General features: G+C 39.0%; 1 protein-coding gene across 3 annotated transcripts; it reads left to right on the top strand.

Moving 5' to 3' along the window:
* The first annotated feature begins 15,092 nt into the window (after positions 1 to 15,092).
* On the top strand, positions 15,093 to 19,029 carry LOC149138354 (putative pentatricopeptide repeat-containing protein At3g49142). 3 transcript variants are annotated; one of them, XM_089447968.1, is made up of 2 exons: positions 15,093 to 16,589; positions 16,681 to 16,951. In XM_089447968.1, exons 1-2 carry the CDS (start codon positions 15,344 to 15,346, stop codon positions 16,725 to 16,727), a joined length of 1,293 nt encoding a protein of 430 aa, XP_089304094.1. In that variant the 5' UTR covers positions 15,093 to 15,343; the 3' UTR covers positions 16,728 to 16,951. The 3 variants fall into 3 exon arrangements, with proteins under 3 accessions (XP_089304094.1, XP_089304092.1, XP_089304093.1); XM_089447967.1 differs by having other exon boundaries at positions 15,501 to 15,631; positions 15,757 to 19,029; XM_089447966.1 differs by having other exon boundaries at positions 15,093 to 19,029.
* Positions 19,030 to 26,770: the final 7,741 nt, after the last annotated feature.

Raw genomic sequence — 26,770 nt, 5'->3', positions numbered from 1 at the left:
CCAACTCTTCAAAATCCTATGTTTTGTGTCGATTATGTAGGAAATATTATGGCCCTCCTTCAACGGATCACTTCCGGTCGACTCCAGCTCATTATCTAGGAAGATGATCTAGAAAATCCCTTTCAGTACCTTGGAGCTTGCATGTTATGAAACCAGCTCACAAAAAGATAGAAAAGAAAGATAAACACCTTAGAATTCAGCCTATTCGAGGGGGCAACCTCCTTTACATTACACAAATGAACAATTCTTGGATGATACAAATGACAAGACCTCTTTTCTATATATAGGAGTCTAAGGGGTCATAATATAATCAGAGTCGACATAACAATAATAATGTAAGGGCACACTAATAACAATAGTGGGCTTCTATGGGGCACAATAATAATAATATGGGGACTACATGGGCACACCAATATAATAAGGGGGTTGCACTAATAACAATAAGGGGTTACACTAGTAGTATAGGGACCTAACATGCCCCTCTCCTTCAAAAAGTGTTGTCCTCAACGCTTGAGTAGTTTTGGATGCTTCTGTATAAAATTCTTGTCCTCCCATGTGTAATCTTCAGTGGGTAAGTTCTTCCACTTGATAAGATACTTTGAAATTGATCGATTTTGTAGTTGTCGGGTTCTTGGTTCTTTGGCTACTCCAGGTTTCAATATGATTTTTCCTTCCTCGTCAAGTTTTGGCAATATTGTTTGAACTGGGATCTTCTCATTATGTAAGGTCACCATTTCTTAAGTGCATGTAGTCTTGCCAACATTTCCTTCTCATAAATAGCTTTGTGTAAATACTTTCCTTTGATTGGACGACTTTCGAAAGCAATGGGTCTTTCTTCTTGTGTTAAAACATCACCAATTCCATTTCTTGATGCATCATATTCCACAATAAAGGTTTTTGTGAAGTCTGGCGTAGCTAAGACCGATGCTTGGCACATTGCCTCTTTAAGATGTTCAAAGGCCTTCGTTGCTTCTGGAGTCCATGAAAATGCATCTTTCTTCAATAATGTTGTTTTCAGAATGTCTTCAGTCTTCATTCTTATTTGATGATATCCTGAATGAAGATCCAACTTGGTGAAGTAAATTAATCCATGCAATTCATCCAATAATTCATCAATGACAGGAATGGGAAATTTATCTTTAATAGTGAGTTTGTTGAGCTCTCTATAATCCGGACACATGCACCATGACCCATCCTTCTTGTGCATCATCACTACTGGAGCATAGAAAGAACTTTGACTAGGTTGAATTATACTAGCCTCTAGCATTTCTGCAACCATACATTCAATTTCACTCTTTTGGGCATAGGGATATTTGTAAGGCTTGATGTTTGGAGGAAAAATTCCTGGAATCAAATTAATAGAATGATCATGATCACGAATAGGTGGGATGCCTTTGGGAGTCTCAAATACCTTGGAATGATTATCCAAGACTTTTTGGAGATCAGGAGAAATAGATGATTTCGATGTGGGAACCTCTTGCGAACATAATTGTGCAACTACGCCTCGTTTTACTTTCTTTCGAATCTTTGTCATTCCGTTAGAGCTAATTATATTTCGTAGTTTCCCTGTGATACCCCTTAATTCAACGTCCTTTCCTTCCGAAGAAAATTTCATGAAAAGTTCTTGAAAATTAAAATCTATTGTACACAAGGATTGTAGCCATTGGACTCCTAGTACAACATCAACACCACCCATTGGAATGGAAAGAATTGGGCTATTCAATACATATTCTCCCATGGATAGCTTGATATTATGGCACTTTCCAAAGCAATTTATGGTTCCTCCACTTGCAACCATCACTTGATACTCTGTGTAGAAATTCTCACTGTAGATTAAACTGATTATGCAATGTACTTAAGCAAAATACTTAATCTACTTCTACAATCAAACTTGTGGAAGCTTAATAGATTTTGAGCAAGATCAAACAGAACACATATAACAGAGAAGCAGATTCAATCACACATGAAACACAGAAGAATACTCTGGGGAAAGCCTCAACTAAAAACCCCGCTATATGTATTATCATACAAGTGGAAATATCTCAAGATTATACAAAGATTTAGCTCTCAAGCTATCCAGCTCTTAGTACAATCCCTCACTGCTTCTCATAGACAGAATAGACAACACACATGCCTTCCTTCAGTCCTCCAAGCCTCCTATTTCCTTGTGTTGTTTCTCCTAGGTCCTCGAGTGTAACCTGTGTGATTCTCTCCTCACACACTACTCTGACATCTGTAGTAACTGTGCAATCCTCAAGGAATGAATTCCTTCTGCATGCAAGAGATATTCTCATAGGAATATTCTAGAAACTGATAGTACATTATCCCTGCCTTTAATCTCAACTAGGTCTTTGTCTGAACTGACATGCATTGGTTATTTATGAGAGAATATCCAGTTATATGGAGAACACTAGTTGCATGCATGCATGCATTAACTGACTAAACTCACAATTAGTTCCATAAACTGTTTGGAACTAATTTAACTGGACTTAACTCAGTTAATTGAGCTAACTAATTACAACTCAAATGCAAATCATCCTTATCTCCTTAGTTAAGGGATAACTTCCTCAATCAAAGGGATAACTGTTGCATGTCTTCACAAAGACTTCATGTTTGATTTTCACCAACTAATTAACTCAAGAAATATTAATTTATTATTTTTCAAACAGCTGGTGAGACTAAATTCGAATTTTAATTCAAGGACAAATTAAAATTGGAATATATCCTGAAATGTTATTTATAGCAATGCTATTTTTAGAATTTCTTGTTGTTATTTTCAACACTCCCTCTCAACAAGAAAGGGATTATCTGCCACCCTAATCCTGTCTCTATGGAACTCGAATTTACACTTTGACAATGCCTTAGTCAAAATGTCAACATCTTGCTCCTCGGTCGAAATATACTGCAACAACATGATCCTCCTCACCACACAGTCTCTGAGATGATGATACCGAATGTTGATATGCTTGGACCTGTCATGAAATACTATATTCTCAGAGAGTTTGATACAACTCTAATTATCACAATAGATCACAGTTGGATCCATCCTCTGATCAAACAAACCAAATATAATTTTCCGCATCCAAATGGCCTCACATGCTGCCTGACTTGCAGCCATGTCTTTAGCGTCTGCTAAGCTGAGTGAAACTGACCTCTGTTTCCTGTTGTACCAAGAAACTGCAGCTGAACCAAGGTTGAAAATTCCTCCTGATGTGCTCTTCCGATTTGATGGAATCCCTACCCAATCTGCATCTATGAAGCCCTATAGCTACACTCCCTCTGACTATCTGTATCATAATCCATACTGAGATGTCCCTCTGAGGTATCTCAAAACATGCTTTGTTGCCTTCCAAAACAGCTTGGTAGTCTGAACCATATCTCGACTCAGTTGGTTCACCGCATAGCACAAATCTAGTCGTGTGTTCACTAAGTACATCAGTGAACCCACAAGCTGCCTGTACACAGTAGCTTCTACTACTTCTCTTGAAGTAGCATCCTCCTTCCTCCAGTTACTTGCTAGAGGAGTCTGCATGGGCTTGCACTTCTCCATGTGGAATCTCCTGAGTATCTCATTGGCATACTTTCCTTGAGACACAAACACTTCCCCATCCTTCTGCCACACTTCCATGCCTAGAAAGTAGTGCATGAGACCCATGTCTTTCATCTTGAACTCTCTTGCAAGGTCCTCCTTGCAAGACATGATCAACTAATCATCACCTGTCAATATCATATCATCGACATAAAGAACAATGATCAAATTCTTACCTTCCACCATGATGTGGTACAAGTTCACATCCGCTTCACTCTTTGTGAAGCCCAACCCGGTGAAGTAGTTGTCGATCCTGGTGTACCAAGCACGAGGTGCTTGCTTCAACCCATACAAAGCTCTCTTGAGTCGGCACACATGTGACTCACAATCGAAGGTCTCAAATCCTTCTAGCTGCTCTATGTACACCTCTTCCTCAATCTTTCCATTGAGGAATGCAGTCTTCACATCCATCTGATGGATCTTCCAACCCATCTGTGCTTATAGTGCCAACATCGATCTGATAGATGAGTACCTTGCTATAGGAGTAAAAGTATCATCATAATCGATCCCCTCGACTTGTGAGAAACCATGGGCAACAAACCTTGCCTTATGTTTCTCCACACTACCATTAGCAGCATGCTTTACCTTGTAAAGCCAATGGGAACTCACAACTGGCTTGTTCTCCGGTCTTGGAACCACATCCCAAACACTGTTCCAAACCATGGATTCATACTCCTCCACCATAGCATCAACCAAAACTGGCTGCTGCACTACTTCCTCAAAGGAAGATGGTTCGATCTCTACACATTCCCCAACAAGGGCCATGTAACCAGTGTATCGCTCAGGTGACCTCCTCTGTTTGCGCTGAGAAGATGGCTCTCCCACACTCTCTCTCACATCTAACATCAATCTGTCAGCTTCTCTCGTGCACTTCCGCCCATCTCTGGAAGACTCTACATGAGTGGATGTCTCCACTCCTGAAACCTCTACATGCAACTGCTCCGCATCAGTCTGAGGCTCCTCCTCCTTAGGAACCAAAAGTTCCTCCTCTACCTGCATTTTGAGCTCCCTCTCAAGGGAAACTCGCATGGCCTTTAGCTCATCAAACTTAGATCTATGCGAACCACTGTCCTCTGACTGGTAGGCAAAAACACCCTATAATTGTGGGGAGTATTAGTGTACCCCACAAGTATCCCCAACTTTGTTGTCAACTCTAGCTTCTTCCGGGCATCCTTGGTCACATGGAAATAAACCGATGAGCCAAAGATCCTGAAGTGACTCACATTTGGTCTCTTCCCGGAGAAAGCTTCCTTTGGTGTCTTCATTCCAAGTATGTGATGCGGGCTTCTATCTTGCAAGTAAACCGCTGTGTTGCATGCCTCAGCCCACAAATGAAGTGGTAGGCCTTGGTCATGTAGCATCGCTTGAGCTACTCCCATAATCATTACGTTCTTCTTTTCGGCCACCCCATTCTGTTGTGGGTTATTGGGTGTCGTCAACTCTCGTTTAATTCCTTCTGTAGCACAGAATTCCTTAAACTCTTGAGAGACATACTCTCCACCATTGTCGCTTCGCAAGGCCCTGATCTTCTTTCTTGATTCTTTCTCAACCAAGGCTTTGAACTCACAAAACCTTGAGAAGGTTTGATCCTTCTTCTACATGATATAGATCCAGCATCTACGAGAAAAATCATCAATGAAAATAACATATTACCTTTGTTTAGTGATGGAGGCTATCCATAATGGTCCACACACATCTGTATGAACTCGCTCCAAGATTGCTTCAGCTTGACTATCTCGAACCTAAAAGGAATATTTTGCATACTTACCCAAGGTACAACCTTTGCATGTGTCCACTTGCTCAAGTTTACCTTTTGGAAGTCCGATAGAAATCTGTTGCGTTATCTTTAAGGCCCCATGATGCAAGTGCCCCAACCGTCTATGCCATAACTCACCAATATCTTGGCTTTGCACCAATTCTACTTTGGAACTTAATGTAGCACAGTCATCTACCTCCAGCTTGCAGAGATTCTTCACTCGAATCCCAATCCTCTTGGTCTGACTAGTGGCTATGTGTCTCAGGAACGCCTTTCCTTTACTAAAGACTACATCATAACCTTTGTCTTCCAACATCGCGATAGATACCAATTTTTCTTCAATCCAGGGACATACTTTACATCAGTCTAGGTGAGAGGAGCTCCATGCTCCCTTTGAAACATAACCGTACCTTCACCTGGAACACGAATTACTTTCCATCATTGCCCATATCTATGCACATATGGAGGTCTTTCTCCTCCAGGGTACTGAATAAACTATTATCGTCGGTCATGTGGAATGAGGCTCCACTATCCAGGTACAAAACACAACCCACCATCGTTGAAACCATGCATGCGATGAGGGTAAAATCCAATTCGAACTGTGAGGCCAGTGCCTCACCATCTGATCCTTTCGAGGATCCCTTCTTGGATTTCTTCAATGGACAATTTGTTGCATAATGGCCCACCTCATGACAATTAAAGCATCGCACTTTAGATTTTTCAATCTTCTTCCCACCATGGGAAGAACTCGATTTGGAATGGGAAGCCTTCCCTTTCCCTTTTCGCGCCTTACTTGCTAAGGCTAGATTTTCTTCATCATCATGCTTTGATGAAAATCCATCTTTGGTGCTTCTCCTAATCTCCTCCTGCATCAGATCCAACCACAGTCATTCCCAATCTAGTAGTTTCTCTCTTCCATTCACTAAGTCTTGGTAGCTATGCCAGCTCTTAGGAAGACCGAGGAGAGCAAGACTCACCATATCATCATCAGCTGTCGTGATTCCTACAATTCCAAGCTCATCTATGCAGGTGGTGAGCTTGTTCAGATATGTAGAGATCGTGTCGCCCTTTTCACACTTGATTTTTCAAAGCTTGTCTTTCAGCGCCAGCTTCCTCTGGTCGCTATTGTTCTGATATTGATCCTTCAATGTCTTCCACATTGAAAATGGAGTCTCCTTCCCATGGAGACTCGAGACAATATGGTCTCAAACTCCCTCCAGAAGAATCCTCCTCACTCTTGCCACACATTTCTTCCATTCTACTAATTCTTGGGCATTAGCTGTTGCTGGCTTGGGGACTTCTTGATCAATGAAGTCCTACGAACCGTTGTCCTCTAATACTGCTTCCATGCAATCCTTCCAGGCTATGTAATTTGAGCTGCCATCCAGGGCATACTCGAGTCTCAAGCCATTGAACGCCATTGGTGAAATTTGAGATGTGATAAGAAATCTATTTTGTACCTAGAATCAAGAACTTCAAACTTCGAACTTCTCCTTTCTTTGTATATTGTTCTCCGCTTTGATCACCTTTGCTCTGATACCATGTAGAAATTCTCACTATAGATTAAACTGATTATGCAATGTACTAAAGCAAAATACTTAATCTACTTCTACAATCAAACTTGCGGAAGCTTAATCGATTTTGAGCAAGATCAAACAGAACACATATAACAGAGAAGTAGATTCAATCACACATGAAACACAAAAGAATACTCTGTGGAAGCCTCAGCTAAAAACCCCGCTATCTGTATTATCATACAAGTGGAAGTATCGCAAGATTACACAGAGCTTTAACTCTCAAGCTATCCAGCTCTTGGTACAATCCCTCATTGCTGCTCATAGACAGAATAGACAACACATATGCCTTCCTTCAGTCCTCCAAGCCTCCTATTTCCTTGCGTTGTTTCTCCTGGGTCCTCCAGCTGTAACCTGTGTGATTCTCTCCTCACACACTGCTCTAACCTCTATAGTAACTGCGCAATCCTCAAGGAATGAATTCCTTCTGCATGCAAGAGATATTCTCATAGGAATATTCTAGCAACTAATAGTACATTGTCCCTGCCTTTAATCTCAACTGGGTCTTTGTCTGAACTGACATGCATTGGTTATTTATGAGAGAATATTCAGTTATCTGGAGAACACTAGTTTCATGCATGCATGCATTAACTGACTGAACTCACAATTAGTTCCACAAACTGTTTGGAACTAACTTAACTGGACTTAACTCAGTTAACTGAGCTAACTAATTACAACTCAAATACAACTCATCCTTCTCTCCTTAATTAAGGGATAACTTCCTCAATCGAAGGGATAACTGTTGCATGTCTTCACAAAGACTTCATGTTTGATTTTCACCAACTAATTAACTCAAGATGAATTAATTAATTATTTTTCAAACAGCTAGTGAGACTAAATTCGAATTTTAATTCAAGGACAAATTAAAATTGGAATATATCCTGAAATGCTATCTATAGCAATGCTATTTTTAGCATTTTTATTTTTAGCATTTCTTGTTGCTATTTTCAACACTCTGGTGTTGGATATAGGAAGCAATTCAATTCCTTGGCTATCTTACAATGAATAAAATTATGGGTAGTGCCCGAATCAATCAACACTATTACCTTTTTCTTCTTAATACGTCCTTCCATCTTGATAGTTTGAGGAGTGGTAATTCGGGCCAATGCATTACAAGATATGGTTGGATTCATTTCTTCTTTCTCAATGTGATCTTTCACTTCTTGAACCTTTTTCTTATTTATATGTCCTTCTATCTCGAGGGTCTGAGGAGTGGGAATTCTTGTCAATTCTTTACAAGATATGGTCGGATTCATTTCTTCTTTCTTCGGGGTTGGCTCCTGGTGTATATCCTCTTCTTTTGATGTTTCTTGATCCTTTTCTTCCTCCTCTTCACAATCTATGTAAAATAATTTCTTCTCAACACACTTTTGACCTTTACTGTTCTTGCTATCACAAATGTAACAAAGCCATTTTTCTCTTTTTTCTTCCAATTGTTGTGGTGTAAACCTTGTAGGTTGTGGAAGGCTAGGAGAAAAAACACTTCCATATTTATAGTTGTGAGTGGTGGGATTCCTTGTTTCCATAATTCCGCTTTCAATTTTTCTTGCCAACTTGAATTCCTTCTCCAATGAATCAGGTTCCCAAAGATGAACATCATGTTGAGTGCTATCCTTTAAAGTCCCTATGAAGACATCAATCCTTTGCTTCTCTAGAATATCATTTACCCTTAAATTCAATTTTTGAAAGTCCTTAATGTGCTCTACCATTGAACCCTTTTGTTTGAGATTTATCAATTGGCTAAAGAAGGTGCTTCTCTTTATATCCTCATAACGTACTATCATTTCCTCCGTGAAAATTGACCACGTGACAAGTGGTTTACGAGAACAAAGCCCTTCATACCATAAAAATTGATTCGGTTCTAAATATGAAGATGCAATATGTACCTTTTGTAACAGTTGCACCTCATGTAGATCAAAATATTGCTCCATCTGTAGTATCCAATTTACCGGATCCTTGCCATCAAACTTCCTCATATCGCCTTTTCTTGATTTTAGGAGCTCGATCTTGAAACGACTATAACTCTATAACATCAGATATCACAGTTCTGAAATTACAACTTGCAGTAGCCCTCTGCATCCTCTTTCCAATGTCACTAGTCTGATCGAAATTGGATTCTCCAAGAAATATTTATGCACAATCTCCCAAGATGACCTGATTATATACCTTTCCAAAAGAGAGAACTTGTACGAAGTGCCATGTGTTACTGTTTCAACCTTCGGACCTGAAACTGATACAAAGACATCTACAGGTTGTCCTCTATCTGTAACATCTTACAAAACTTCAATCTAATGCTCAGAAGGAAAGTTATGACGATTTTCCCAAGGTCAACTGTTTGGGATGTAATTCAGGATATTTCAAAAACCCTAAATTCCTCTGATCATATCTCCGAAAATATAGTGTAACAAGATTTGAAATTCAGACCCAAATTTTAGTGTGATTTCGGCACAGATGGGTTTTTGTTTAGCTTTTGAAACGTCACAAAAAAAATGTTATAGCGAAAATTCCACGATGACCTGTTTGGAGCAGTGAAACCCTAAAATACAAAGCTCTGATACCAAATTTTATGAAACCAGCTCACAAAAAGATAGAAAAGAAAGATAAACACCTTAGAATTCAGCCTCTTCAAAGGGGAAACCTCCTTTACATTACACAAATGAACAATTCTTGGATGATACAAATGACAAGACCTCATTTCTATATATAGGAGTCTAAGGGGTCATAATATAATCAGAGCCGACATAACAATAATAATGTAAGGGCACAACAATAAAATAGTGTGCTTCTATGGGGCACAATAATAACAATATGGGTACTACATGGGCACAACAATATAATAAGGGAGTTGCACTAATAATAATAAGGGGTTACACTAGTAGTATAGAGACCTAACATTGCATGCCTCAATGGTAGGTTCTCCGCATTTGACAATAGGTTCACATCATTGGCCTTCGATCGAATGATTCTACGAGTGTTCAACTTCAACTTCATTGTTCACACTCGTGGATTGTGATGTTGTACCTTGAGAGCCATCGTCATTATTGGTGGTTTCTCTCATGCATGTTAACGGTTCACATCATTGACCAATAATCAGGTGGTTTCTACCATGTTCAACTCTGACACATCTATTCACATGGTGGGATTCATACTTTGGTTGGATCGAGACAGAGATGAAGACCCTGGGTTTCGTCTGATAAATCCAAGTTGTGTGGAGTTATTAGATATTCATGATTGTACACATGATCCTTTCTCTTCTGATGGCTGCATCCATATCATGGATCCATATACATGATCATTTCTATTTGGATGCCTACGTCCATGCCATGGATCCATACACATGATCCTTTCTATTCGGATGGTTGTGTCCATGCCATGGATTCATGTATTGTTAGATGCCTACTCAGAGATGTATTATTAGGCATACTTACATCAGAGATGTTAAATATCTTGTATCGTGTTTGATTTGCAGGTCTCCTGACAGTCTTTCTCCGAGCCCTTGCCTTGACTTGTAAAGCATTTCAACCATCACTTCTCGTTCTGCCTTCATGCTTTAGGGGGCATCTGTTATACAATATTTTGTCACACTCCCCGTCTTGTATCCTGAAGTGTCAAAATGACAAAAGTTGTCAATGTATTCACCATGAAACATGTTCAAAAGCATCCCTGGAAAAAACAAAAAAACAAAACAAAAACAAAAACCAAAACCAAAAAACAAAAAAGTTGCCTTGAAATATTTATGAAGAAAGTTGTCCTAAACCTTTTTTTTCAGGATCAATGCTTTTTGCATCACTAGTGACCCATGCTGGTACATTGTTGCACTATATTGTCTTAGCGCTGCCAGGGCGAATTTTACCAGGAACACCCGCGTTGAACCTCTTCAGGCAGTTTTTCCTAAAGTGGAGGAGAATCTTCTCTTACTAGAAGTCTTGAGAATGACGAGTTGGTTATAGGTGAATAAGGATGTTGAAAATGGCAACAAGAAATGCTATAAATAGCAGTTTAGGTACCAGTGTTGGATATAGCAACAAGGAATGAAAAATGGAAATGCTAAAAATAGCATTGCTATAAATAGTATTTCGGGATAGATTCCAATTTTAGTTAGTCCCTAAACTAAAATTGAGAAGTAAAATTCGAATTTGATCTTAGCAGCTATTTGTAAAATAATTAATTAATTCATCTTGAGTTAATTAGTTGTAGGAAATAAAACATGAAGTCTATGTGAAGACATGCAACAATTTCTCCATTGATTGAGGAAGGTATCCCTTGATTAAAGGAGATTAGGATGAGTTGTATTTTGAGTTGTAATTAGTTAGCTCAGTTAACTAAGTTAAGTCCAGGTAGATTAGTTCCAACAGTTTGTGGAATTAATTGTGAGTTCAGTTAGTTAATGCATGCATGCATGTAACTGCTGCACTTCAAATAATTGAATATTCTCTCATAAATAACTCATGCATGTCAGTTCAGTCAAAGACCCAGTTGAGATCAGAGGATGGGACAGTTTATTATCAGTTGGAGTATTTTTCCTATATAGGAAACTCATCCATGTAGAAGGAATTATCTCCTTCAGGATTGTGCAGTTACTTCTATGTTTAGTGAGTAGTGTGAAGAGGCCAATTCACACCTGTGGCAGCACTGGACCCCAAGGAAAGTTGCGCAAGGAAATAGGAGGCTTGGACGACAAAGGAGTAGGTTTGTGAGAAGCCTTTGACTGTCTCTGAGCAACAGTTGGATTGCAGAGAGAGCAGGATAGCTTGTGAGCTAATTCTTTTTGTAATCTAAACATATTTTCACTTGTATGATAATACAGAGATTGGGGTTTTAGGCTGAGGCTTTCCTCGGGTTATTCTTCTGTGTTCATGTGTGATTGATTTCTCATTCTCAGTTATATGTGTTCTATTTTATCTTGCTCATATTCAATTAAGCTTCCGCAAGTTTGTTGTAGAAGTAGATCTTGTATTTTGTTTAGTATATTGCATAATCTGTTGATCTATAGTGGGAATTTCTACAACACGAATTTTACCAAGAACACCCGCACTGAACCTCTTCAGGCAATTTTTCCTAAAGTGGAGGAGAATATTCTTTTACTAGAATTCTTGAGAACGACAAGTTGGTTATAGGTGAATAAGGATTGGAATGAGATCTCCCATTATTGGTCCTTGATCATACTTTCATTGATATTTCCCTTGAGATGTGGAACCTCTCCCTCCTTTTATGGATCCTTAACTCCCTCTCCTTCCCTATAAATGAGATCCCTACTATCCATAACTAGTTGGCTATTGCTTGGTTGCCTTCCTAGTGCTGAACTATGCCCAAATGCTGCCCATTTTACTAAGAAGAGAAGAGTGCTTGAAAGTTAAGGCTGGGACTTGGAAACTCACCTAAAGGAGGCTTCCAACATCAAGGCTTAAGTGGTTGTAATGCTCCATTTACCACCTGTTAATGATACATTATGTGTTTTCTTTCCATAAATGTGTCAATCATTGCTCATTTAGTATAACACTCATTGATTTGTTATATGGTTTATATCAGAATGGTTTTTGCTATGTATGTGTCCACGTGATTTTCCTTGCAGGTATTCATCTATAACGACAAAGAGGAGATTGAGCCTGGAAGCGGAAGAATCAAGGATGACACCAACAGATGTTAGCTTGAGAGTGAAGTAGATCATCTATCCTCCTTTGTGTTTTCTGGTATAAACTATGAAAGTTTGGACATATTTGTCTTTGTTTGTTGCTAGATCCCCCCATAGGACTAGAGGGATCGTTTCTGTCCGCAGAAGGTATTACTTGCACAACAATGATGAATGAAAAAAGGCAAAGAGAATGTGGAAATAGTTAAACAAGGATAACATAAAGCTTACAAGCAGATATTAAGAAAGAAAAATGTTGATTTCATGGTTTCAAGGAGGGAAGAACTAATCTTCCTTGGAAAAAATAACCCCAAATTATTTTGGAAGGAGCTACAACCGAGAAAGATGCACACTGAAAATAGTATTACAACTTCTAAATGGTTCAACTATGCAAGACAACTTTATGTGCAAGATCCCAAGGTTGATTCTCCTCCCTTGGTCAACATTGATACTAAACTCTTCACGGTGCAAGAAGTAGAGATGAGTATTAAGAAGTTGGGTGTTGGAAAAACAAAAGACTTAGCTTAACTTCAAGTAGAGTATTTAAAGTGGGGCTTAAAAATTCTTGCACCTCACATTACAAAAATTTTCAGCAACATCATACAATAGGGATTCCCCACAGAATGGACAACTAGTGTGGCAATACCTTTTTTCAAGAGTGGTTCCATCAATAATTCCCTCCAATTATAGGACCATAATGGTAAACTCCTTATTTGCAAAGTTATTTGGAAGCATACTAGAAAATAAAATCAACAAATGGGCAGAAGAAAGAGATAAATGTGCTAAAGGGCAAGCATGTTTTAGACCTAAGCATTCCAGAGTTAATCATGGGATAACTTTAAGGCACATAATTGAAAAAATTTGAGTGAAAAAGGAAGAAGCATTTTATTACTTTGTTGATTTCAGAAAAGGCTTTGACATGGTTCCTAATGATAAGCTTTGACACGAAATGGAGGAACTTGGAGTTCCTATGCATTTGAGAGTAACTGTGCATAGGTTGTATGAAGAGGTGAAAGTCAAAATTAAAACTCCAACAGACATTTCTAAAAATTTTAGAAGTGATCTCAGGGTCAAGCAAGGTTGTCCATTGTCTCCTACCCTTTTTGGTTTATATATCGACAAGCTTGAAGAGTGGCTAAATTCGCAAGGGGGTGATAATATCCATTTGGGCAAAGTTTGTTATAAGGTTTCTTTTGTACACAGGTGACCTTATTATAATTGCTAAATATGCTTTTGGTTTGCAAGAGCACTAATTTTCCCTTGAACATTTTTGTAGAAGGGTGGGGATGCGTCAATATTAGCAAAATGAAAGTAGTGGTTTTCTCTAACAAAAGAAAACATAACCAACATATGTTCTACTTTGAAGGCAACATTCTCGAAGAAGTTGTGGATTACAAATACCTCGGAATTGACTTCAACATAAATCTAAGCTGGGATGGTTGTAGAAAGAAAAGAACTTTGGGGGGTTGGAAAACATTTTATTCTTTTCAAAATAAGTGTAGAGAGGTAGAGTTATGGAATTGGAAAACCACTTTAACTCTTTTTGGGCTTTTAGTGATTCTGGTGATTCTCTACGGTTGTGAACTATGGACCAGTGGTACATCCGACATGCAATGGAAACAAATTGAGAAAATTCAGAAGTATTTGATTACAAACAAATTCAAAATTAAAAGTACAGTTCCTTGTGCTATTTTGTTAAGTAAAACAAGGGTTGCTCCTATTGAAGCAATTGCTATGGTGCGAGCCATAAGTTATTTAAAAAAAATTGAGATGGAAATGGAAGAGGGCAAATGGACTAAGGTTGTCTTTAATGAGATATTGTGCAAAAGAAATAAGACTTTGACACGACAAAATGACAAATGGTTTAGTAAATGGGATATTTGCTTGAGCGTGTGTCCCATAAACAATGAAGAGATAAAAGTTTTTGTTATGGATAAGTTTCACAAACATACTTGGGAGAAGGAGCTAAGGAAAAAGAAAAAGTACTATACTTAAAAGTTTAATCCCACTCATAATCATTAACAAAAAGCGTACATAGGGGCCAATATTTCTTGGAGAGCCAAAACTCTTATTGCTTAGTTAAGGGCTAATTCTCATCAACTCCATTGTGAAAAGCGCTAGAAAATGGCAAAAGAAGTGTGAGAGGAAAAAATATGTATTTTTTGCTCTTTCGGAAAGTTGGAAACATAAAAGTGTTACATTTTAAAATGTGAGGCCTTCAAAGACAACAAGAAAAGTTATGCACATATTCTAGGAGTTGGCTCTTGGAATAATCGTTTCAGCGAAGAGTTTGTCAAGAAGCTAGAAATATTTATTGTGAAGCTTCACAAGAAAAAATCCCAATATAAAAATCACATAGAAAAACAAAAACAAAAAACAAAAAATATTTATTGTGAAGCTTCACAAGAAAAAATCCCAATACAAAAATCACATAAAAAAACAAAAACAAGCTTTTCCATAAACTATCTTTAACCTCATCGTTAAAATAATTGCTCTTCATATACGTTAAAATAATAAATAATTGCTCTTCATTTACGACTCTCAACTTACTGTGAGAAAGCCGAGCAAACAACCATACTTAACAATGTACACAAGCACGTTAAAACAATTTCTCTTCATTTACGACTTTCAACGTACTGTCAAGCAAACTTAAAATAGAAGAGATGAGATGTTACAATGGTAGAAACTATTGCTGCGGCCGTTCCTGGGACTCCACAAGATAAACGTATAAGCATAGATAAACTTAAACAACCCCATTTGCAATCTGAGCATAAAGCCCACAACAATATGTATTCATGGGACTTCACTGTAAGAAAACCTTTTTTGATTTGTCTGGCAGGCTGATCCATAGCTCCGCAACAGCACCTCGAAATTCAAACTCCAACAGCCCCTCTGTGGACTTCAAAACATTATGCAGGGAGAGTCGACTGAAGGAGGCGATGAATGCTTTGCAAACTATGAGCCTAGACGGGATTCCTATTGAATCAGATACATACGCTTGCATCTTACAGGCTTGTGCGACCATGAAAGCCCACTCGGAAGGAAAGCAACTTCATGCACATATGCTTATAACTGGACTCAAGGTAAATGTATACTTAGCAACTAAGCTTGTGAGTATGTATTCCAAATGCTGGCATGTTGTAGATGCGCGTCTTGTCTTTGATAATGTGAAGAAACGGACTGTGTTTTTGTGGAATGCAATGATCAGGGGATATGCAACCAATGGGTTTTACAAGGAAGCCCTTACAATCTATTCTCAATTGAAAGATTCAGGGACTCGGCCGGATAATTACACCTTTCCCTGCGTGCTCAAGGCTTGTGCTGGCCTTGAATCAGTTTGTGAGGGAATGAAGGTGCATTATTGTATAATCAGGAGGGGCTACGAGTCTGATCTGTTCGTTGGAAATGCCCTCGTTTCTATGTATGCTAAATGCGGAAATTTGGAGAATGCACGCCAAGTGTTTGACAAAATGCCTCAGCGGGACATTGTATCATGGAATGGGATGATTGCAGGTTATGCGCAGAATGGGCAGTTTGATGAAGCTATAGAGCTTTTTCAGCGAGTGGAATTGGAAGATGTCGATCCTGATTCTGCCACCATTGCTAGTGTTTTTCTGGCATGCGTCCATGGAAAGGGTCGGAGTATCGAAAATGCGCGCCAAGTGTTTGACAAAATGCGTGAAAGAGACGTAATCTCGTGGAATGCGATGATTGGGGGTTATATGCAGGTTGGCCAATGTGAGGAAGCCTTGAAGCTCTTTCATCAGATGAAGGCTGAAGGCGTCAAACCCGATTCGATTACGATTACTAGTGTTCTCCCTGCATGTGCTCGCCTAGCGGCTCTGCAGCAGGGCAAGGATGTCCATGAGTATATGATAAGAAATAAATTAGATTCGCATTTGTTTCTGTGTAATGCACTCATAGACATGTATGCGAAATGTGGGAGTATAAGTGATGCACGCCGAGTGTTTGACAGTATGCCCCAAAGGGACGTGGTATCATGGACTGCAATGATTGCTGGGTATGGTATGCATGGCCATGGTAAGGATGCTGCTGCTCTCTTTTTAGAAATGCAAAACGGAGGTACAATACCAGATCACATTACTTTTGTTTCTGTTCTGTCTGCATGCAGCCATGCAGGTTTGGTGGATGAAGGCTTGCGATATTTTGATGTCATGATTCGAGACTATCATATCGTACCCAGAATGGAACATTATGCCTGTGTTGTTGACCTTCTTGGCCGCGCAGGTCGCTTGCACGAAGCACAGGAATTAATTCAAGAGATGCCATTTGAATCTAATGACAGCGTGTTGGGAGCCTTGCTTAGCGCGTGCAGAGTTTACCACAATACAGAGTTAGGTGAACATGTGGCAGACCATCTTTTTAAGCTAGCACCTGAAAAATCTGGATATTATGTGCTTTTGTCAAACATTTATGCAACAGCTAACAGGTGGGAAGATGTAGAAATGGTAAGAAAAATGATGAATGGGAGAGGATTAAAAAAGATACCAGGGCGTAGCGACATTGAGTTTAAGAATACAGTGCATTCATTCCTCGTTGGAGACAAGTCCCACCCACAATCGGAGGAAATCTATGCAATGTTGGAAAGCTTAGAGTCACAGATGAAAGCAGCAGGATATGTGCCTGACACAGACTTTGTGCTGCATGATGTTGAAAATGAGGACAAGGAACATTTTCTCTCATACCACAGTGAGAAGCTAGCCATTGCTTTTGGGCTTATCAACACTGACCCTGGCACACCTATCCAAATCACAAAAAACCTCCGTGTATGTGGTGACTGCCATTGTGCCACTAAGTTCATATCCAAGATTGTTGAACGAGAAATCATCGTGAGGGATGCAAATCGATTTCACAATTTCAAAAATGGATTGTGTTCTTGCGGGGATTATTGGTAAGGATTACCTAACTGTGCAACTATAGGCAATGAAAGCATTTATCAAGTCACTAGCTGATTTATATCCTTCAAGTCACTAGCTGAACATGGTCCTTCAAGTTTCCACCATCCATGCCAAGATGATCAGCACCAGACAAGTACATGCAAGGTACATATGCAATATTAAAATTGACTTTTTAACAGTTCAACTTGCAGTCATTGCTCAAGAATTCCAGCTGGCTATAGCCCAACATGTTTTATGAAATATAAATCAGCTAGTGACTTGATAAAGAACTAAAAACGAGAAGATTTTGAGTCAGGACTTAGAAGTTCTAGACTTTATCTTGAATTCAGCTTCAGTTTTTATTACATGGAAATTTTGGAAGGAAAGAAACAATAAAATTAGAAGAAAAATAGTATCTCATTTGCCATTGTGGAGTTAAATCCAAAGGAGCACTGCCAAACCAGCTGTCTCAAAATTAGACTAAAAAGGAAAAGACTGTGAAGCGCAACTCTATTTTTCTCATGCATAGGTGGGAAATTGGCCAGCCTCAGATGGTGATGGAAGATAAATCTAGGCAAAAGAATTCTCAAGAAGAAGCGATATGAAAACTGCCACCACAGTTCTGCAATCTAAACTTCTACAGCACCCCAAAGGGAAATCCAAGAGTAGTGGGTACTAGAGGCATCATATGAAACAGTGATTTTATGCACAATTGGCAGGGAAACCATTGATCTAGTTGAAGGCCTGGCTGTCCTAGAAGGAATTGAAGTAGCCAGAGAAAAAAGTGTAGAATGATTGCAAAGTATATTCTAATGTTCTAATTAGGCTGCTTAAAGCCTAAAGGTTAGGTGTCTGATGTGGCTAAGAAACTGAGGCCAAGAGTCATGATCAAAGAAATCACAGATCTGTCTTCAGTATTTGTGGAGATCAATTTCACATATGTTAGGTATTCAGCTACTAAGCTAGCTGATAAGGTAGCCACCATTGGCAGTAAGGCATAAGGGTAGCACTATAATGAGAGGAAGGAGCATATGGGTTGTGTGGCAGCCAAAGAAAATACAGATGTAGCAATGATGCGTGGGGCAGATAGAGGTCTAATTGGAAAGGCAGATGATAATGAAGTTGGCATCAGTGGGGGAGTTCGTTGGCTCCCCTGTTAAGTGTGCGCTCAGTTGGCATCTAGGCATGATCTTAGCCAACCTGATACCTGTCAGTCAGATATAGAATATACTACAAGCAAAATAGTGATCAGAAAACAGAGTGCAAAGGAAGGATGGAAGAAAATCAAAGTAATTCTGGATTAAATATTACAACTGAGACATTCAGGGTAACCATTGACGCAGTTCTGGCTGACCATAGAGGGGAAAAGTACAGTGAACAAAACGTGGCCGGCCCAACCCAGCAAGTTGCTGGAGCAGAACATAATCGACCAATCTCAGAGGCCTATTGGTAGGATGTGGAGGAATGATTGCTGACTCTGGAAAGCTATCTGTTCTCCCTTGCCAGAACAGTCAGTTTCTTCTGTTTGTTGTCATCCAGTGAAGCATCAGTTTGACTAGTAAGAATTCCAGAAGCTCTGATAATTCCTAACTTGCCCTTGTTTGGCTTTTGGTCAACAAGCCTTTGTACTTGATTTCTGGTTTTTAGGAAGGCCTGTAGTGCACCCCTTCGAGCTGGTGAAAGAAAGCATGTATATCTTGGTCAGTCTTTCATTGGGACAAGGATGTTTCTGTGTGCTGGAGGCCTTTTGTTTAAAGCTTCTTACAGTTGATTCATAGGATGCTCTAAATCTGTTTTTTGCTGTGCGCTGAGGTCAGTTTGATCATTCACGGTTCATTCATGGTTTTGGTATCTGCTTTGACAATTGGTGATTGGTTAGGAGAGAGAAGATTATCTATCACCGTCCTTATTTTGTAAAGTAGTAATTTTTTTGTCAATATGGAAAGTAAACATTTTTTAACAATGGGAAAAAATGGTTGGACTCAGAAAATATGCTTCCGATCCAATATTTCGTTTCAAAGCTTTCCTGTGAAATGAATTCCTGCATAAGTGGATCTGGCTCGTGTTTGGCACTATAGCTGAGAAGGCTATTAACTGTTATTTTTATGCAGAACTACTGATATCAGTTGAGTTAACCCAACTGTGGTTTCACCTGAGTGATTCCTTGATTTATGCACTTCACTTATTTGTGCCAAGTCATGCTCCGACGAATTGACTTTGTTGTATACATCAAAACAAAAGGATATTTATTTCTTGCTGGGCGTTACAACTTTAGAATTAGCTAGTCAGTAGATCAAGAAGTGTGCAATCATTCAACAGGAGAACACAAATATCAAGTCTATGATGGTAGGTGTAAAACCACTTAGAAAAATGTAATGACTGTAAATAAGTTGAAGACAGATGTACAGAGTAAATAGTAAAATCAGTGCATTGAAATAAAACTCAATACAAAATGCCTAGTCCACTTGTTACTAACCAACATGGATCCATCTTAACCCAGGATCTATTAAGCATGGAGAAAAAAAAAGGAAAACAAGGCACAAACTTCGAAGTGCTTAAAAGATTAGGGTTTATTTGATTATTGTTTCTTTTTTAACATTCTCTTTTGTTAGCGTGGTTGACTTGTTTTTGCAATTTGCCATAGGGACCTCAACCTTTCTTCTCTTTTAATTTATTAGCATTACTTTTCATTACACTGCAGTTCTCGTACATATTTGACTGTAGTGTGTGCCTCACTTCTCTCTGTGTGATTATATATTATATAAATTAGCTATTTGTTTGGAAGTAGGGGATTTGATCATGATAAATCCAGTGACCCATAGTAGCATGATTTGATTGCAATTTGAGGATCACGGGACACTAGCTTTCATGTTAACTTTTTGACATTTGTACATCTGCTTGAATTTGATATGGACGATGACAATCCAAGTGCCAACTGGTCCTAAATGTATTTCCTAGGAAAGTGATTACAGATCTACTTGGGATGTCGTATGAGCATATCAGATGATTAGGGTCTCATAGTGTTTTTCTATTAGATATTCTCTCAGAGGAAGTGCATATCATATGCACCTTTACGAAGATGGAGGAGGTATGATTGAACTATTGTTGTAAATGGCTCATGCAAGTGTAACGCATACATACTTCATCCTTCCTTGGATATAGGGGTGTACACCGTAGTCATCAGATTTGACTTGGCAAAAAACTGGCAAAAGAAACTGGAGTTTGACTCAACACGGGAAAAACCTACTGAATACAAAAGTATTATAAAAATTATGATTTCATGCAAGAGCATCAATATATGTCCAACACAGTAATCAATATGACTCATAATTCTTGATTGATGACACAATCAAGATGTGAAGGATCTTATTCTCCTATGCCCTGGGCTGCCTTAATCTCAGGGAAATCTAAGTCGTCAACTTGAAAATGTGGAGCCTCCTCCTTGGCCAGCCAAACCAATGTGGATGTCATAGGCATCCCATTTCATCCTCCTTTCAGTGACTTGCAGGTTTGGAAGCATTGTCGACGAAAATCTGCAAGTGAAAATAATCAAAATGAGGGATTGTGAGTCACTTCTCGGCTTATATAGACAAGTTAGAAAGTCGGACTTATGCTCAACGTCTCTAAGTAAGTCCATGTTTGACCTGCCTACAAGTTGGATCAATCCCGTTTGCCTATGATTATGGCACAGGTCTGCAAATTCCATGTTTGACTTGCCTACGAGTTGGATCGATCCTATTTGCCTATGATTATGGCGCAGATCTGAAATTCTTAACTCACTAACTTAAATACAGAAACGTTATTAATCCATTGGCTACAATTGTTTATAAATCGAGGGTGATGAAACCCTCGATTTTAAAATGGAGATTTAAAAAGCTAAAAGCATCACCCATAAATTAATCCATAGATCTAACAACTAAAAATAGATTTAACAAAATAGTTACGTTGAAAGAAAAAAGAGAACTGATTGTTTGAGGAAGAAGATTCACACAAAGAGATAGGTAATTCCTTGAGTAGTGCCACCCACGAGTTGAGGGCCATATTGGACAAAGGTATATCTCATAATCCCTCCTAGGGATTATCAAAAGCACGAAGGAAGAAACTTATACAAAGTCAAAAGACAATTCATATGGGTCACATATCATACATATATTAAATAAAACAAAGTTAATTCAAAGAACTTTGCAAAGTTCAAGCAAATCAAAGTAGAGCAATTATATCTCAATGTAATATATGTACATTTTTACCAACAATATCAGGCAACTTTTTTCAGCAATGGTTGGATCAATGCTAGTTTGTGTAATATCAAGCAACCTTTATTGACAACTATTGGATCAGAGTTAGTTTCCTTTCTAGCATGTTAAAACCTTTCTAGCATGTTAACTTTTAGGAGAATGGAAGTCCTTTGTGATATGTTGAATGTTGTGTTGTTATTGATGTCAAATATAGGGGGAGACCGAGAATGCTAAAGTTAGGGGAAGACCAAGATGGATGCCCAAGTAAAGGTTAGGGAGTATTATAGTATTGTTGCAGAATTGACTAGGAGTTATCATCAATAGCAAAGGGTGAGATTGTTGGAAATATTATTGTCATTAATGTCAATGACAGGGGGAGACTATAAATGTTCAAGATAAAGATTGCTCGATGAAGATTGTTGTAAATAATGTTTGAATACCCAATTTTTTTCTTGATGCCTAATTTGGAGACCTTATCTTCGAAGGCATTTTTACTCTAAATACTTAGCTCAAATGGGAGTATAAGATATATAGTTGAACATATTATTTCGAGATCTTCCAATGATATGTGGCACTTCCTCTAACTCATAGGAATGAGGAGATATGAAGGATTCTATCAGGGTGGTCTAGCTAGAAATTACAGGTCAACCCAACGAATTTTAGAACTTAGTCCCACAAGTGAATGTAGAAACACTATAAATAAATGACGGATGAATATGTTTGAAGATCATTTAAGCAAGAAGAGATATGAGGTGAACAACAGAAGTTGGGGAATACTCTTGGGGTCTTAAAGATGGAGAAAAAATGTGATTTGTGGAATGAACAAGTCATCTTGGCATTTTCACTATAATTTTTCTTCTAGGATGTTTCAAACCACGAAATTTGGAGGAGATGGAGGTGAGATCTTCATCTACATGTGTTCGTGAAACTTGGAGGAGATGGAGACAAGATCTTCTTGTACTTGTGGAAAAAAATCTATACCTTGGTTTGCTATAATTTTATAAATATGCTCTGAGGAATTTAGGGTTCATGAATGCTCTTGAAATATGCTTCAAACAAATCAACTTGGCATTTTTGCTATAACTTTCTTTTGAGATGTTTCATAATGTGAAATTTGGAAGAGATAGAGGAGAGATTTGTAGGTACCCGTAGTGTTAGAAATTTCATACCTTGGTTTGCTATAATTTCGAAGATATGCTCTAAGGAAGTTAGGGTTCCTGAATGTTTCTGAAATATGCTTTAAACATGTCAACTTAACATTTTCACTATTAACTTTTTTTCTAAGATGTTTTAGACTGTAAAATACGGAGGAGACAAAGAAGGGGACTCTAGGTATATGTGGTAGACATTTCAGGCTTAAGCTTGCTATAATTTCGATGATATGCCATGTGGAACTTAGGGTTGTTGAATAGCCCCAAAATTATTTTTAAACAAGTCAGTTTGATATTTTTGCTATAACTTGTTTTCTAGGGCTTTCAAACTATGAAAATTTAGAGATCCAAGGAGACATATAGAAGTGCCTCAGGCAAAAATTTCAGAATTAGATTTGCAAAAAATTGGATACGTGACATGTTGTACAAGTTTGTTCTTGGGAAGAGGCCAAAAACAACAAGTTTTGGAAGAAATAGACCTGGTGAAGGTAGAAGCATCAAACAAACCTAATGAAGAAAGAAACAAGTAGACTTCGTGAAGGCAAAAGGAGCTAACAAAGATGGTGAAGCAAAAAGTAGTAAGCAGACTCAGTGAAGTAGGTTGGTAACTACGAATATCTTGCACAAAGAGGATTGGTGTCTTGTGTAGATTAATGCCTACAAATCTTGCACCATAGGGGATTGGTGTCTCTTATAAGTTTGTGCTTAAAAATATTGCAACAAAGGTGATTGATGTCTCTTGTAGGTTGGTGCCTACAAAGATTTGTTATAAAGAAGCTTTAATTTATAGCTTGTGTTCCATATGTGAGAATGTTTGGTTACGATTCATGAATGTTTAAATAAATAAGAAATTGTCTTATAGTAATTCACCCCCACCCCCCGTCCAACTTCAATATAAGTGTGAATCCAACAATTAATATCCCCCCTACCAATTTCAATATAAGTGTGAATCCAACAATTGGTATTAGAGCAGGTTCCTTTATAAGCAATCCAACCACCAGGAAAAAAATCTCAAAGGGATCATGGCCAATCATGAAGGTCTTTTCACAAGTAAAGCTCCATTATTCAATGGAACAATTTATCTCTTCTAAAAGTTAAGGATGAGGACTTATCTAATGTCTCTTAGTTTTCACAATTGACAATATGTAGTGGATGGTTATAAAGCTCCAACATCTCCATCTAATCAAGATGGTAAGAAAGCTTGTATAAATAATGCAAAAGTCATGAATGTCATCTTGTGTGGCCTATAAGAACCAAAGTTTGTTAAAGTAATGCACTGTGAATAAACATAGGACATTTGACAAACTTCAAAACAACCATGAAGGAGATGACAAGGTGAAGAAGGAAAAAATTCAAACCCATAGAATATAGTTCGAGAGTTTGGAGATGAATGATTAAGAAGATATTGCAGCGTAAGTCCTTTGTCCGGATGAAATTACCAATACTATCAAAGGACTTGGTGAAGAAGTTAAGGAATCAATCAGATTGTACAAAAGGTGTTGAGATCTCTCCCCTTGAGATTTGATGCAAAGATATTAGCTATTGAAAATGAAAGATCCAGAAAATTTGAAGATGGATGGCTGATCCAGGTGGATCTTGGTGGCCACCCGCCAATTCCACTTGGACCCCCACCATTGTTTCTTTCAGTTTTTTCAGTTTCCTTAATTGTAGCACAGTTTACTATTTTAGCATTTTTTTTCGGGTCCTAAACTTCCGGAGCCATTTTGAGGCACTAAACGACATTTTTGTGGTATCGAACTACCAATGATTTTTTATTATCTAAAATGTCCTTTTCCATCGTAGTCCTCGGAGATATCTTTCCAACGGTGTATCATGCGCGTCAAACAGAGATAATATGACCAAGTCGCGACCCCGGGAAGTTGGTTGTCCAACTAACCCCAACAGGGCCCATAAACTCTTGGTGTTACATCTCCTCGGGTTAGGGTTTTGGTTGTTTAGGGTTTTCTCTTATTGTTCAATAATAAAAAAGGCCCTTGAGCCTCATTGTAACTCAGTTCAGAGGCATGTAGCCACCACATCTCTTCTCAGAGATAAGCTACCATCGCCCGAGCTAGTTTATTTCCATTTCTATTTGTAAACATATTTCAGTACTTTACATCAATGAAATGAAGTGTTATTTCTGTTGCATCTCTGTATTTATGGTCATATCTGTAATTTGTTGCGTTCCTGTTTAAATCCGAATCAGTGGTATCAGAGCGGTCTGCTCTTTCTCTGTTTTTCTTTGCATGTCCCCAACGAGGTTAGGATATAAGGAGTTAGGGCTTGAACTGATCGAACCTTTGCAAGACCAGCCTCGCAAATCTTGACGGCCTCCCATGGAGGATGAAAAGAAAGACGAGGGGGCAGGAGATCCTATCAAAATCTTGCTTGAAGAGGCCCTCGAGCGACAAAGGAACGCGATGATGGACAACTTTGCCCAGATCCTTCAACGGCTACCCAGGGGCGACACATCTACTTCCAACAACTACTCTGGAAGCGCCACACCCTTTAAGGTATAAGTTAACTTTGACATTCCCATATTTGAGGGTCAGATAGATGCAGACACTGTAGATAAATGGTTAAATCTGCTAGATAGTTATTTTTCTGTTCATGATTTTTTCAGCTGAGAAAATATCACTTTTTCACCTCTCAAAGTAGCCCCCCTTGTCAAGGACTGGTGGGAAACCTACTGTGAGTAGAAGGATGAAAGTACGAACTCACTGTTTTCAGCCGCGCCCACTTGGAATTCATTCGGGATGCCATCAAGGAACAATACTACCTTGTCAAGAGCTATGGGGACAAATACATAAAGTGGACCACGCTACAGTAGGAAAGGAACCAAGATGTGCTGAAGTACACAAATATTTTTCATACCCTTCGCACAAAGTTGGGTATCAAGCATTTTGAGCTGCATTTGGTACTCAAATACTGCGGCTGCCTACACAGGTACATCCAAGACGAGATGGAGTTCCTGGACATCTCCTCGCTCGGCATGGCATACCGATACGTTGTTAAGATCGAGCAGAAGTTTAAACAAAAGAAGCAAGACTTTGGATTTGCAAATCCAAAGAACAAAGGACAAAACCAAGGCGGGGTGACCCAAGACAACCCGTCGAAGCCGCAAGAAAAGAACAACACCACGAAGTCAAAGAAGGACACAGGAAAGTGGTGTGAGTTCCATAAGAGCCCCACTCATAACACAAGTGAGTGTCGGACCAAGCAGTCACTGGTGGCCAAGTTAAAGGCTTCAGAATCAAATGCATGTTTTGACCCTGAGTCAGAACTCGACAAGGGGAATGACAAAGGGAAGCAAATCATTGATGCAGAGCCCAGCGCCACTGTTGCCACCGCCAAGGTCCAGAAGAATGAGCCCGAAGATCCAGAGGAGGGGGGGTTTCTTTTCCACTCATAGATGTGGGTGAAGGGTTCGCTGCTACAATTCATTGTTGACAGTGGGAGCCAAAAGAACCTCAGTTCAACAGAGGTCATGAAGCGGCTGGGACTACTGACTACACCACACCCCCAGCCGTACAATATCGGCTGGCTTCACCATGGACGAGATCTCCGAGTCTGCTAGCAGTGCTGCCTTCCCTACAACATCAATCCCTTCACAGATGAGGTATTGTGTGGTGTTGCACCTCTTGATGTTTTTGATGTATTATTAGGCCAACCATACTTATGGAAGCGACATGTTGTGTATGAGTCAAGGCCTCGCGCTGCTATTATTTCTTTGTTTAATACATTATACAGGATACCGGAGGTAACCCCACCTATCGCCACTTCTTTGATCTCTGCTAAGAAACGCAGTAAGATCATCTCCTAGACTAGGAAATTTATTTTATGTCTGGTTCGCTCTCAAAGTAAGGGGAAGATCGTAGCCACATCCATGGTCCCCGGGAAGGGTTCCTCCACCCAGCAGAAGCAGGTGGATACGGTCA

This window comes from Pinus tabuliformis, chromosome X, assembly GCF_031772625.1.
Source record: "Pinus tabuliformis cultivar Carrire ecotype Pingquan chromosome X, CPIR1, whole genome shotgun sequence".
Taxonomy (NCBI): domain Eukaryota; kingdom Viridiplantae; phylum Streptophyta; class Pinopsida; order Pinales; family Pinaceae; genus Pinus; species Pinus tabuliformis.
Note: the sequence above shows the minus strand (reverse complement) of the source record. Positions and strands in the feature narration are given on the sequence as shown.

Coding starts and splice junctions, on each gene's coding strand:
- LOC149138354 (XM_089447966.1), top strand. CDS start 15,344: ATGGGACTTCACTGTAAGAAAACCTTTTTTGATTTGTCTGGCAGGCTG.